This window comes from Leucoraja erinacea, chromosome 6 (assembly GCF_028641065.1).
Source record: "Leucoraja erinacea ecotype New England chromosome 6, Leri_hhj_1, whole genome shotgun sequence".
Classification (NCBI taxonomy): Eukaryota; Metazoa; Chordata; class Chondrichthyes; order Rajiformes; family Rajidae; genus Leucoraja; species Leucoraja erinaceus.
Window position 1 is genome coordinate 24,606,337 of NC_073382.1, and position 13,936 is coordinate 24,620,272.

At 40.6% G+C, this 13,936-nt stretch overlaps 1 protein-coding gene across 5 annotated transcripts in view; it reads left to right on the plus strand.

Moving 5' to 3' along the window:
- Positions 1–13,936, plus strand: part of lmo7a (LIM domain 7a) — a 203,921-nt gene that overhangs the window by 45,792 nt on the left and 144,193 nt on the right. For all 5 annotated transcript variants that reach the window (XM_055636734.1, XM_055636738.1, XM_055636737.1 and 2 more), the window contains one exon: positions 7,203–7,272. In XM_055636734.1, coding sequence (XP_055492709.1) covers positions 7,203–7,272 — 70 coding nt within the window. The remainder of the gene's footprint in view (positions 1–7,202; positions 7,273–13,936) is intronic.

Below are 13,936 nucleotides of genomic sequence, written 5' to 3' on the forward strand. Positions count from 1 at the left end.
GAGATTGGGAGGGGATCTTATAGAAACATACAAAATTCTTAAGGGGTTGGACAGGCTAGATGCAGGAAGATTGTTCCCGATGTTAGGGAAGTCCAGGACAAGGGGTCACAGCTTAAGGATAAAGGGGAAATCCTTTAAAACCGAGATGAGAAGAACTTTTTTCACGCAGAGAGTGGTGAATCTCTGGAACTCTCTGCCACAGAGGGTAGTTGAGGCCAGTTCATTGGCTATATTTAAGAGGGAGTTAGATGTGGCCCTGTGGCTAAGGGGATCAGGGGGTATGGAGAGAAGGCAGGTACGGGATACTGAGTTGGATGATCAGCCATGATCATATTGAATGGCGGTGCAGGCTCGAAGGGCCGAATGGCCTACTCCTGCACCTAATTTCTATGTTTCTATGTCTTCTTTCTTATCCTTTCCGTTTATACATAGTTCAGGATAGGGATTCTAATACAGGGAGATGAGTTGGCATCTATTTGATTTGTGTGACCAGGGTAGTATTGGACGCGTATCACCATTTGCTCTTGTGTACGTAGACGTCTTTCCACTACTAAGTAAAGCTACATAAATTGAAAAATACAATTGCAAGAGACAAGCAAGTAATTGCATAAAAGTTAGGTTTTTTTTCCCATGGTCTTCCAGTTGTAATTAGTTTGCATTTTGCAGGGTTGAGTTATTTTACATTTTATTAGTTAAGTATTAAATGTAAGGCAGATATTGATTTTTATACACATTGATCTGCTGATGTTAATCTTAGATAGTGTACCCAAAAATGGGTGAGCCAATAACCAATTTCATTGCGTATAGGGTGATTTCACGAAAGGTCACCTTAGGTTAAAGGTTTATATCTCCACGGCGAATGTCCGCTAACCACTTCCGCTGTTGTTGCCCCTTCAGCTCCCTCTTGTATTTACCTTCATTTTTATCTATCTTCTGGACTGTAAAGTAAGATAACTGTGCCTCACGGTCACCCCGACTGGCACAGTTATTTACAGCTCAAAAACGGGCCATTTTCAGCTCAAAAACGGGCCATTTTCGCGGTTTTTAACGGGTGTGAAAGTGCGCGTTTTCAGCATCAATAACATGTACCGGAAGTGACGCTTGTACCCCAGTTGGATTTTGCGGTCACGTGGGTGAGGATCTATGATCCAGTGACCTTTCGTGAAATCACCCTATGGTCCTTGCAGGGAGGTAGCTTACTGCATTCGTCTCCACATAGGAAGTGCTGAGTTGACAGTTCTGATATCTGACCTTGCTGCACATCACATTCCTGAATGCATGTAAACAATGGAAGCACAGAGCGCATGTGTTCAACTTTGATGGGAAAATTTACTGCATCTAAAAAAAAAAAATTGTGTGCTGTCCTCTTCCAAGTTCCTTCAGTTAGTTTTCTGCTGCACTGATGCATCAGAAAAGGCTAAACCACCATTCTCCATGATCAGAGGAGCATTGCAGTTAATTGTTGAAGTCTGCCTGTTTGTTACTATTGGCCACATGCCATGCAGCCCTTCCTCCCCCCTTCTGATCTCAGCTCCGTGGGATTGTTCTCATTTGACCCCCACTCTTCTCCTATCCAGTCTTACCCACGTGGCTTATTTTCTTCTTTTCTTGCCCCTGCTCTTGAGTCCTTGGGGACAACAAATGCTCCTGCCTTGAGCTCTCGTCACCTAATTGATGGTTGACATCATTTGACTATGTGACTGCATTTTGACTGCACAACCACCAATCAGATGCAATTAATTCAAATCCCACCATAGAAACTGGGGAATTCAAAACTAAACAATTAATTGAAAAAAAGATTAACATGGAACATAACATAACCTGCCTAGGGCGCACGGTGGCACAGCGATAGAGTTGCTTGTTTGCAGCGCCAGAGACCCGGGTGCGATACAGGATAAGGGTGCTGTAAGTTCGGAGTTTGTGCATTCTCCCCGTGACCTGCGTAGATTTTCTCTGAGATCTTTGGTTTCCTCACACACTCCAAAGACGTACAGGTATGTGGGTTCATTGGCTTGGTAAATGTAAAAATGTCCCAAGTGTGTGTAGAATAGTGTTAATATGCGGGGACCGCTGGTCGGCGCGGACCAGGTGGGCCAAAGGGCCTGTATCCGTGCTGTATCTCTAAACTAAACTAAAAGCTAATCACTGTGACGTTGACCATAAAACTAGTAGATTGATGTAAAAGATCATCTCATTCACTAATGTCTTTCAGGGAAGTAAACCTACCAATTGGCCCATACTGACTAAATTCATCAGTGTGGTGGAGAATTAACTTAGTCCCAAGTCTGAGGATAATTAGGAATGGATAATACAGGCTGACATTGCTAACAATGACCAAATCCCATGGGCAAATTAAAAAAAAAACTATAGCCATATGATTCTCTTCCACAAGTACACTCCCAATTCCTAGTTCTCACTTTCTTAATTTTTTCACTTGCATTCCGTCCTCTGATATCCTTTGGTTAGCCATTCTTTCCAATGGTTCCCAAGTGGTGGTTAAGGGGATCGACCCCTTCTTTATGACCTGTACACTTATCATGGATTTTATTTCTCCTACTGCTCAAATGTTCACAGGTCTATCATTCTATTTGAACTTGAGCTAAGCTTTATTTTGTCCTCCATCAATGGGGTCATCTACTTTTGTCTCCTCAACATTGTCTGTTCTTGTCTGAACTGTGGCTGAGCTACAATTGATCTTTGGCTTGCATTATAAAACAGGAAGGAATAATTACAAATGCAATCTTTCCATTACGAAAGAAGGTCCTGCCTAATTTTCTGGATCCTGTCTTTCAATCCATCCCGGAATATACACAAACCTTTGTACTGTTGCCTGTCTTAGCAGCTTTATTAAACCCACACATATGTATAATAATATGACTAAATGCTGGCAATAAAAACAAACTGGTTGGCTTGCAGTAAGTCATCTAAAAATCAACATGAACGATAATGTTCTGATGAAAGGTCATTGACCTGAATCATTAACTCTTTTTTCCCTTCCCTCAGATGCTGCCTGACCTGCTAAGTATTCCACTATCTATAGCTTTGGTTGTGCTCTTCATTTCAATACATTTAATGCTAGAAGGGTAAAATGTTTGAAGATGGGTCCCAGCCCGAAATGCCACCATCCTTTTTCTCCAGAGATGCTGCCAGACCCGCTGAGTTACTCCAGCATTTTGTGTATTTTCAGCATATACCAGTATCTGCAGTTCCTTTCCACACATAAGTGGTGGTAATATTTGTGCAAGGTATTAAATCAAATTAAATAAATGTGATTTTTATAATTTACTCAATTCTTGCAATTTTCAATGGATACTTGTTAGATCTTCAGCATCTCTTGAAAGCATATAAAGGGCGATGGTGGCACAGCGGTTGAGTTGCTTCCGTGCAGCGGCAGAGACCCAGGTTTGATCCTGACTACGGATGCTGTCTCTGCGGAGTTTGTACGTTCTCCCTGTGATTACGTAGGTTTTCTCCAAGTTCTTCGGTTTCCTCGCACACGCCAAAGACGTACAGGTTTGTAGGTTAATTGGCTTGGTAAATGTAAAATTGTTCCCTGTGTGTGTAGGATAGCGTTAATATGCAGGGAGTGCTGGTCGGCATGGATACGTGGGCCGAAGGACTGTTTCCGCGCTGTATCTCTAAACTAAACGGAAGAGTAGGAGAAGCAGGGCTGATTAATGGTAGAGATATCCAAGTTTCTATTTCACTGTTATGTCCGCCTGTGAAGAGTCTTCAGTCCCTCTGTACCACAGTTACTCTGTACAGCTTTCTCTTGCAGTCAGCAAGAGGCTATACAATTGTATGCCTGATTTTTATTGTCTTGACAATGAGAAAAAAATGGAAGCTCAGTAAAAAATGTGTTGGAAGGGGAGATGCAGTCTTACTGTAAGGGTACAGGGCTTGTTGTTGGAATCAAACACGATCTGTTGCTGAACAGGTAGGAATGGAGGCTCATCCAAAGATGATGGAGTTTGTTGATGCATTAGAAGGCTCAGTGATGGTTGAGAGGAAGAATTGGGGACAGCTGATGTTATATGATGGATCTCGGTTCTATAGGTCATTAGGTAGCGTGATACAGGTGGTAAATAGGCATAGAATATATACAACAAAAGATAGATGCAAAAAGCTGGAGTAACTCAGCAGGACAGGCAGCATCTCTGGAGAGAAGGAATGGGTGACGTTTTGGGTCGAGACCTTTTTTCAGAATATATACCTGTGTAGTGGTGTATTTTGTATAGTGTACCAGAGGTCTGCTGGTTTGTAATCAGGAACTGTTGCAATATGGTTTCATAAGACACTCCATTCAGTCTGGCCATTTAAGGGTTCATGTGAGGAATTAAGAACAAGGACTTGCCACTCAATCTTTGAGGCCGATTCACAATTCTATAGTATTCTGGCCGCTCAATGTAATCTCGTCTACCTGGCAACCTCTCATCCCTTATCAAAACTCTGGTCACCCCTTGCCTTAAAAAATATTTGAAGACTGTGCACGCACTGCCCGTTAAGAAAGTGTTCCAAGGACACATTTTTCAGAGAGAATTTTGTCTGTTTTCAGACTTCAGTGGGTGACCCTTTATTTTTAAACAATCACTTTTGATTTTCTTAACACATGGATCTATTCTCTCCATATTCACCATTATTATGATCACTCGGGATCTAATATTTTGTTTCTTTAGTTTTCGGGCAGAGTGAAAAATAGTTTGGGGGAAGTGGCAGAATTTTACAACATGGAAATCTCTTTTTAAAAAAGGTCAGAGGCAAGATTGAAATGGACATGGAGAAGGAATTTCTGAAGATTCATATACAAGTATAACTTAAGATGGAGCAAAAAGATTTTCAAAACTGTTAATTATTGGCAAATACTCTCATTGCAAGAATAAATATTTATTGCAACCCAGAAGGATTGAGACTGTGGAAGAAGAGTAGTGTTAAAGAGCCTCCAAGAAAAAAACCCATACGTTTTCTCTTCCCACAGATCCTGCATGACTTGCTAAGTGTCTCCAAATTTCTTCCGTTTTTATTTCAGATTTCCATCATCTGAAGCTTTTAGATTTTCAAAAAAATGGAGTTCACCACATTGATGTCTATTTTAATTGTGCACTTACCTGTTTGTACTCGTTTCACCACTATCTCAGATATTTATCAGAAAGATTATCATCTTTTGTGTTGAAACAATATATTTGTTTATAAATCAGCAACTAATTAAATGCTTGGATTTGTTCTTGTTCATCCTGTATTCAGTGCAAGCAGTCATTCTCCCTTCTTCTCGCTCCAATTGGGCAGACGATACAGAAGCTTGAAAGCATGTGCCACCAGATTTAGAAATGGTTTCTTCCCCGTTATTATCGGGCTACTGAATAGACCTCTCATAAGCTATGGTGTAGTCCTGATCTCCCAGCATACTTCACTGGGGCCCTTGACTTAAAAAAAAAAAAATCGGAATTATCTCTATAATGCTGTAACACCACATACTATATCTGGTTATTTTTCTCTTTGCAATGCGGGGCATACTGGTATGTTTTGATTGTACTCGTGTATAGTATGATTTGACTGAATAGCGAGAGCACAGACAAATTTTCACTGTATCTGGGTACATAAGATAACTATATACCAAGGATAGACACAAACATCTGGAGTAACTCAGCGGGACAGGCAGCATCTCTAGAGAGAAGGATTGTGTGATTTATCAGGTCGAGACCCTTCTTCAGTCTACAAAGGGGGAGGGATCGAGAGAGGGAAAGCAAGGGTTACTTGAAGTTAGAGAAGTCAATACTCATGCCACTAGGCTGTAAGCTGCCTAAGCGAAATATGAGATGCTGTTCTTCCAATTTGTATTTAGCCTTACTCTGACAATGGAGGAGACCAAGGACAGAAATGTCAGTGTGGGAATAGGAAGGAGAATTAAAGGGTTTAGCAACTGGGAGATCAGGTAGGTTCAGGCGAACCAATGTCAAGCCTTCCATGAGGAGCCATGTGTAAAATGCAGCTTTTCTTCCTTAATTACTCATAAAACCAGTTGTGGATCTCCTTCAAAATGTCAATTCATTTGAGCGTATTACCCCAGTATTGGGGTGCTCATTGAGTACAGGTGAATGATGTGCAGCGTATTCATGACTTGTATTTTTAAACAGTGAAGGCATTAATGTTGATTTCTTCTCTTTTTGTGCTAAATTCTCTGCTGTTTTTGTTTGACTGCCCATCTGATCTTGCAAAGACAGTCAAACTCTTTGCTTGCATACCCAAGGTATGCAAATAGTTGCCACCGAAAGGGCACCTACAAAGTTACAAAGTGCCAGGTTCCTCTCTATTCTTTCCCCCTCCCTCATGTCGGTCCCACCACGCCGGGTCCTCCATTGACTTCCCCCTCCCTCCAGTGGAGTTTTATGCATATTATCTGTTTGACCAAGTGGATAATCACAGCACAATAAAAAATGACTGCTGGAGGAACTCAACATCTGTGGAGGCAGAGGATTGGTTAATTTTTCAGGTCGAGACACTGTGTTGGGATTTGCACTCTGTTGTCTTGTTCTGCATGTGATACATTAGCAGGTTTGTTACATAATTGTAAGCAACTTCTGCCAATGTTATTATTCGTAAAACAATGCATTATTTGTCATTTATATTTTGTGTGTTTCTAAGTATATGTGTCTGTGATACTGCTGCAAGATTTTCATTCTACCAGTACCTTGCTCTGCTTGTGCATATGACAATAAACATTTATTTCATGTGGGTTGACTTGGCGTACAGTAGAGGCCCATTGAGCTCAGTTCAGGTGAAAGTGCTCTAGGTTTCATCACATCTAGATTTCCCTTCCTTACCAGTTATTTTAATATATGCTGGTTATCCATCAACATCAAATCTTCAAATGGAATTTCTCTTCTTTGAACCAAACTTGCTCGCAATCTCCTGTATGTGATTGTATCAGTCTGGCATTTCATTAACAAGAAGGGAAATGAAAATGTGGAGCCATGGTTTTACGAGGCTGCAAATTGAGTGCTGTGAGGTGGGATTAAGTTGTGGAGCTGCATTGACTAGTACAGGCGTAATGGGCCAAGTTGCTTCCTGCAAGGAAAATGTCCTGTGATTCTAAACATTGATGAAATATCTGCATTTAGTAAAATATCTGATGACTGTTTATTACACCTGTGCAATATTATATTTAAGTGGATAGTTTTGCATCACTACCCTTTTTTTCTTTTCAGGCTGGTTAACAAGATAAAACGGGGTGTCAGTAAAAAGATCAACCGCCTGTCTACACCTATAGCTGGTTTGGTAAGTTGGTGTTTAATATTTGAAAGTAAAATCACGCAGACACTTTCCTTTAACTTTATCACATTTATTTTCTTTCAAAAAGCTAGCAGCGTCTTCTTCTAAGAGATAGTGAAAGTATGGCCTGTATTGATGCTGAGCCAACAGCCTCCTCTATCTGAAAAATTCTGTAAGGCGATTAAAGTTGCCCAAGTTATAAAGAGGCCATTGCAGGTTATGCTGGTGTGGTCCTGGGCAAAGCACGAGGGGAGAAAGAAAATGAGTAACTGATGAAACGGTGATAAAGATGCATGATGGAGTAATACATGCACTACTGAGCTGCTGAGTGACTGTTTCTGATTCTCGATTTGATATTATTTCCTTGCCTCTATTTGTATGCCACATTTCTTAATGCATCTCACTCCTATTTTAATATAGAGCCCATTGTTAAAAGAAGTTCTTGTGGCTTGGTGTGAATCGGGGAGGAAATGCTTTGCAATCTTTGCACGGTGCTTTAAGGGAAATTGATAAAATTCTAAGCCTTGCAGTAGAGCTTCTTTCTCTCTGTTAGAGACTCGTGAACGGTCCTTCGAAAAGCTATGGTTCGCCTCTACGTTATTGCAGACTTAGGACTTTGTCTCTGAAACAGCTGAAAACTGTACTCTGCACTTTGTATCTTCCCTTTGCTTTACCTGTTGTACTTGAATTTGATGATTGTATTTATGTCTCGTATTTTCTGATTTGATTGGATAGTATACAAAACAAAGCTTTTCATTGTGACTAGGTACACGTGACAATAATATGCCTGAACCTAAACCTGACCATCTAGTTACAAATATGGTAGCATCTTGGACTTTATCACACCCAATACAGGAAAATTAAAAGCTCTTTGGAAAAATGACCCATTACATACTGATTCAGTTTTCTCATCAGAAGTATGCACTCACTCTTGAGCACAGCCATTAATAAAATAAGTATGTAATTGATTTTGGCCAAAACATTCTGGAGTGAAAACTAAATTGCTTTTGGTTTTAGGCCAGAATAGTGATTTGCTAAGTTAATACTGGAGTGTCAGCCAGCTCTTGGTGTGGGTTTAGGCAATTCACAATCACATTTCTTGTTTGGTGTGGTTGTGGTATTTCAGCAGAGGTCACATCCTTTCTATTCATCACCTCAACATGTGGTAAGACTTGGATTTAGGATGATGTGTTTCTGCTTGTTTTATGGGTTCTAGGGTGGCTGTGAGGTCAATGTGAAACAGTTGTTGCTTGATAGGGTGGGACAGGTGGGTAGTTTGTGAAGTGGTGCAAATCTTCTGCAACTTGTGTATCCAATTAGGGGAGGTACAGTGGCACTGTTGGTAGAGCTGCTGCCTTATAGCACTAGAGACCAGGGTTCAATCCTGACCTTGGGTACTGTCTAGAGTTTGAATGTTCTCTCTGTGACCATGTGGATTTCCTTCAGGTGCACCGGTTTCCTCCCACTTTCCAAAGAGGTGTGTATTTGTAGGGTAATTGGCCTCGATAAAATGTATTCCTAGAGTATAGAGAGAAACATAGAAACGATGTACAGGTGTAAGCCATTCGGCTCTTTGAGCCAGCACCACCATTCAATATGATCATGGCTGATCATCCAAAATCAGTACCCCTTTCCTGTTTTCTCCCCATATCCCTTGAATCTGTTAGCCCTAAGAGCTATATCTAACTCTCTCTTGAAAACATCCAGTGAATTGGGCTCCGCTGCCTTCTGTGGCAGAGAATTCCACAGATTCTCAACTCTCTAGGTGAAAAATGTTTCTCTTCATCTCAGTCCTAAGTGGATGAGAAACTGGGATAACGGAGAACTATCGGGTGATCGGTGGCCGGTGTTGACTCAGTGGGCCAAAGTTCCACGTTGTATCGCCAAACGGAAATAAAACAACATACAGATATTAGGTTTACAACGTCACCCTGACTGCTCCTTCAGACCCAGGGATCAGGATTCCTAAGAATCAGGAGCTTGTTGCATTTCCTTAAGGAGGCTTGGAGCTCATTCTGTCCTCCTGGAAATTTCTTCCCATGACATAGCTTTGAATAGTGTCTGGTTTAGTAATTCTAGATACCTCGTATGAACATGTGAATTAGGAATTGGAGTAGGTATCTCGGCCTCTAAACCTAGATTTACTATTTAATAAGGCCATCATGACTGATCCTTTAACTTTAGACTTTAGGGATACAGCGCGGAAACAGGCCCTTCGGCCCACCGAGTCCGTGCTGATCAGCGATCATCCCATACAGTAGCAGTAACTTACACACTGGGGACATTATATAATTTTACCAAAAGCCAATTAACCTATAAATCTGTACGACCTTGGAGTGTGGGAGAAAACTGGACCATCCGTTTGGCTAAAGGAAAACGTACAAACTCTGTACCGACACCACCCAAAGTCAGGATCAAACCCAGGTCACTGATGCTGTTAGGCAGCAACCCTACTGCTGCGCCACCATGCCGCCTCTTGGATATTTTCCTCTTGTCTGAATTCCAAATTGTTTGGGAGTGTGTTCTGGTCAGGCTTTCTGGAGGAGCTGGTGTACAGATTACTGAAATGGTGGTCGCAATAAAAATGGACTCAACATTTGAATGGTCTCGCCATAGAACCAAAGAAATATTTCTAATGCGGTTTTAATTTCTGAACGTGATCACCTTATGCACAGGCACTGATAATGTAATCTGCCGCTCCTTCGTTCTGGAAATGCCACCGATCTGAGGTATGAGGAATAAAATGTTCAAGGCATTTACAACCAGGTGGAGGCTTTGCTCTTTGAATTCGTTGTCATGTTTCCAACACTCCTCCTATCTGAATCTTTTGAATTATCTCTGAGGTATGTGCAGCACTTTCCCCACCCAGTTACAAGATATACCAGCAGTTCGTAACCACCAACAAAATTTTAAAAAAAATCTTAAATTGCACTGATCAAAATTTTGTCACATAGTTTCATGCCACAAACCAGGAAACGTCATTGTCTGACGGCAGTTTTTGATCTTTTGTACCTAGGATTGTTAACCATATAACAATTGCAGCACGGAAACAGGCCATCTCGGCCCTACAAGTCCATGCCGAACAAATTTTTTTCCCCTTAGTCCCACCTGCCTGCACTCGTACCATAACCCTCCATTCCCTTCTCATCCATATGCCTATCCAATTTATTTTTAAATGATACCAATGAACCTGCCTCCACCACTTCCACTGGGAGCTCATTCCACACCGCCACCACTCTCTGCGTAAAGAAGTTCCCCCTCATATTACCCCTAAACTTCTGTCCCTTAATTCTGAAGTCATGTCCTCTTGTTTGAATCTTCCCTATTCTCAAAGGGAAAATCTTGTCCACATCAACTCTGTCTATCCCTCTCATCATTTTAAAGACCTCTATCAGGTCCCCCCTTAACCTTCTGCGCTCCAGAGAATAAAGACCTAACTTATTCAACCTATCTCTGTAACTTAGTTGTTGAAATCCAGGCAACATTCTAGTAAATCTCCTCTGTACTCTCTCTATTTTGTTGACATCCTTCCTATAATTTGGCGACCAAAATTGTACATCATACTCCAGATTTGGTCTCACCAATGCCTTGTACAATTTTAACATTACATCCCAGCTTCTATACTCAATGCTCTGATTTATAAAGGCTAGCATACCAAAAGCTTTCTTTACCACCCTATCTATATGAGATTCCACCTTCAAGGAACTATGCACGGTTATACCCAGATCCCTCTGTTCAACTGTATTCTTCAATTCCCTACCATTTACCATGTACGTCCTATTTTGATTTGTCCTGCCAAGGTGTAGCACCTCACATTTATCAGCATTAAACTCCATCTGCCATCTTTCAGCCCATTTTTCCAAATGGCCTAAATCACTCTGTAGACTTTGGAAATCTTCTTCATTATACACAACACCCCCTATCTTGGTATCATCTGCATACTTACTAATCCAATTTACCACACCTTCATCCAGATCATTGATGTACATGACAAACAACAAAGGACCCAACACAGATCCCTGAGGCACCCCACTAGTCACCTGCCTCCAACCCGATAAACAGCCATCCACCATTACCCTCTGGCTTCTCTCATTCAGCCACTGTTGAATCCATCTTGCTATTCCTGCATTTATACCCAACAGTTGAACCTTCTTAACCAACCTTCTCTTTCATCATCTTAAAATGGTAACTGAACTAGAACATCTTCTGCCCACTTTATCAGACTGTTGATCAAACTTCTTTTATGTTCAGGATTGATAAGGTCATAAGTGATAAGAGTAGAATTAGGCCATTTGGCCCCATTAAGTCTACTCCGCCATTCATTTATGGCTCATCTATCTCTCCCTCCCAACCCCATTCTCCTGCCTTTTCTCCATCACCTCTGACACCTGTACTAATCACGAATCTATCTATCTCTGCCTTAAAAATATCCATTGACTTGGCCTCCACAGCCTTCTGTGGCAAAGAATTCCACAGATCCACTACCTTCTGAATAAAGAAATTTCTCCTCAGCTTCTTCCTAAAAGAGCGTCCCTTAATTTTGAGGCTATGACCACTAGTCCTAGACTCTCCTACTCGTGGAAACATCCTCTCCATATCCACTCTACCCAAACTGTTCACTATTCTGTATGTTTCAATTGCCAATCTTTCAATCCACCTTACTACTCCTCTAGCTCTTTTTTTCCTGCACTTTCTCTGAAGCTGTAGTACTATATTCTGCACTCTTTTTGTTTTGCACTAACTGGTGTACTCGTATATAGTATAATTTGTCTGGATAGAACGCAAAATAACGCGTTTCACTTGAGCATGGTGCATGTACTAATAATAAATCAATGCCAAATATTATATAATTTATTTTCTAAAATAATGTTTTCAGTTGGCCTACTCCATCTTAAACTCTCCACAAATCATCTCTCATAACCTATAACAGCCCAGGGGAGTATTATTTTTATTCATTTTCAGAACAATTGTTTTTGATGGGAGCTACGCTGGCTCAGTCAAATTAAGCTGAATTTCAGGATAAGTTACCATCTTCAGGGGATGAGATTGAAAGGAAAACCTTTTAGTGCAGTAATAGATTATTTAGATGTGAACATTAAGATAATTGAGTTAACGTCACTTGATCTCAGTAATGTGCAAGAGTTTGCATTTGAGGTTTGAAGCTGCTTATTTAATAATTGTGTTATAGTTTGTTTACATTGTTTTGGACAGTAAATCAGCCAACTTTACTGTTGAAATTATTGGAATAATAGCCAAAAGAAAGTTTACCGTCCCTAACATTCCCAGTTCAGATTCAAAATCTTAAGGAAATCGTGATACTGTTAGCCACCTTTGATCTGAGAGGTCAGTGGCGAGCAGTGTTAGTGCTGAACATTCCCTGCTTTGGACACCCAATTGTCATTCAAACATTCTCCATTTGGATGTAGATGCAATAATGTTATGTGAGGCCATTTTGTGCCAAGGTGGTTTTGAAATCTGGCCACATAAATTCTCTCTTGCAGTGGAATCCATTTCTCTGTTTCCTTGAAGGCAAACCAATGGAACAATGCTTTGATATCCTTGTTTGTCTTTAGTGGAGCTGTGGAGTGCAGCCTGCATTACAGATAAAATGTCCAAGTAAACAAATGAAAACTTGATTAAATATCTTGAGCATGATATTGCTGCTTGTAAAGAAAAATATTGTTTTGGTGTGGTATCCAAGTAAATTATCCAAATTGTGGTAAAACCATGCATGAATATAACAGGTAGTGTAAAAAAAAAAGAAAGGAAACTGGGTGCATTATATGGTGTTGCTGCCACTGAAAATGTGCAGATTGGGGGGAAAAGTGCCAGTGCTGCAATGAGGTAGATTGGGTGATCAGGAATATGCCCATAGTTTACAGGAGATCTGTTTAAGATCACAGTGGGGAAGTTTGTGAGTCTTGTGGTGCATGCTTTCAGGCGTTAGTGTCGTCCATGGATCCTTGTATGCCAACAGCATAAGTTATTTTATCGACCTTAAAGTTATTCTGATAGCATGATTGCAGTTGTGAAAGATCATGCTGATCTTGGGAAAATTACCGCTAACAGCACTGGAAAAATAACAATCTTCAGGCCTTAACACATTTCTAATCTATCCTTTATTAATGACCATTGTACATATATCTATTATCTAAGATGCAGGACCAAATATCTTGAAGATATTAAAGAAAGAGGATTTCATAAATATTGTCACTTGATCACGTTGGGTTTTTTTGGCATTGAGAAGTTATAGCCTCCAATTAGCTCATAGTAAATTAAGCAGTCACATAGAGAGTTTTTTTTAAATTATTTCTCTTTCATTAGATTGCAAATTATTGAGGTGAAGTTTTAATCATCTTGATGAGGTAAGTATAGCAATAAAAGCTGAGTAATCATAGTGGAGAAATTGTTTAGTTTCAGTTCAGTTTAGAGATACAGCACGGAAACAGGCCCTTCGGCCCACCGGGTCCGCATCAAGCAGCAATCCCCTGCACATTAACACTATCCTAGGGACGATTTACAATTATACCAAGCCAATTAACCTACAAACATATACGTGTTTGGAGTGTGGGAGGATCCTGGAGAAAACGCAAGCAGGTCACGGAGAGAAAGTACAAACTCTGTACATAGAAAACATAGAAAATAGGTGCCATTCGGCCCTTCAAGTCTG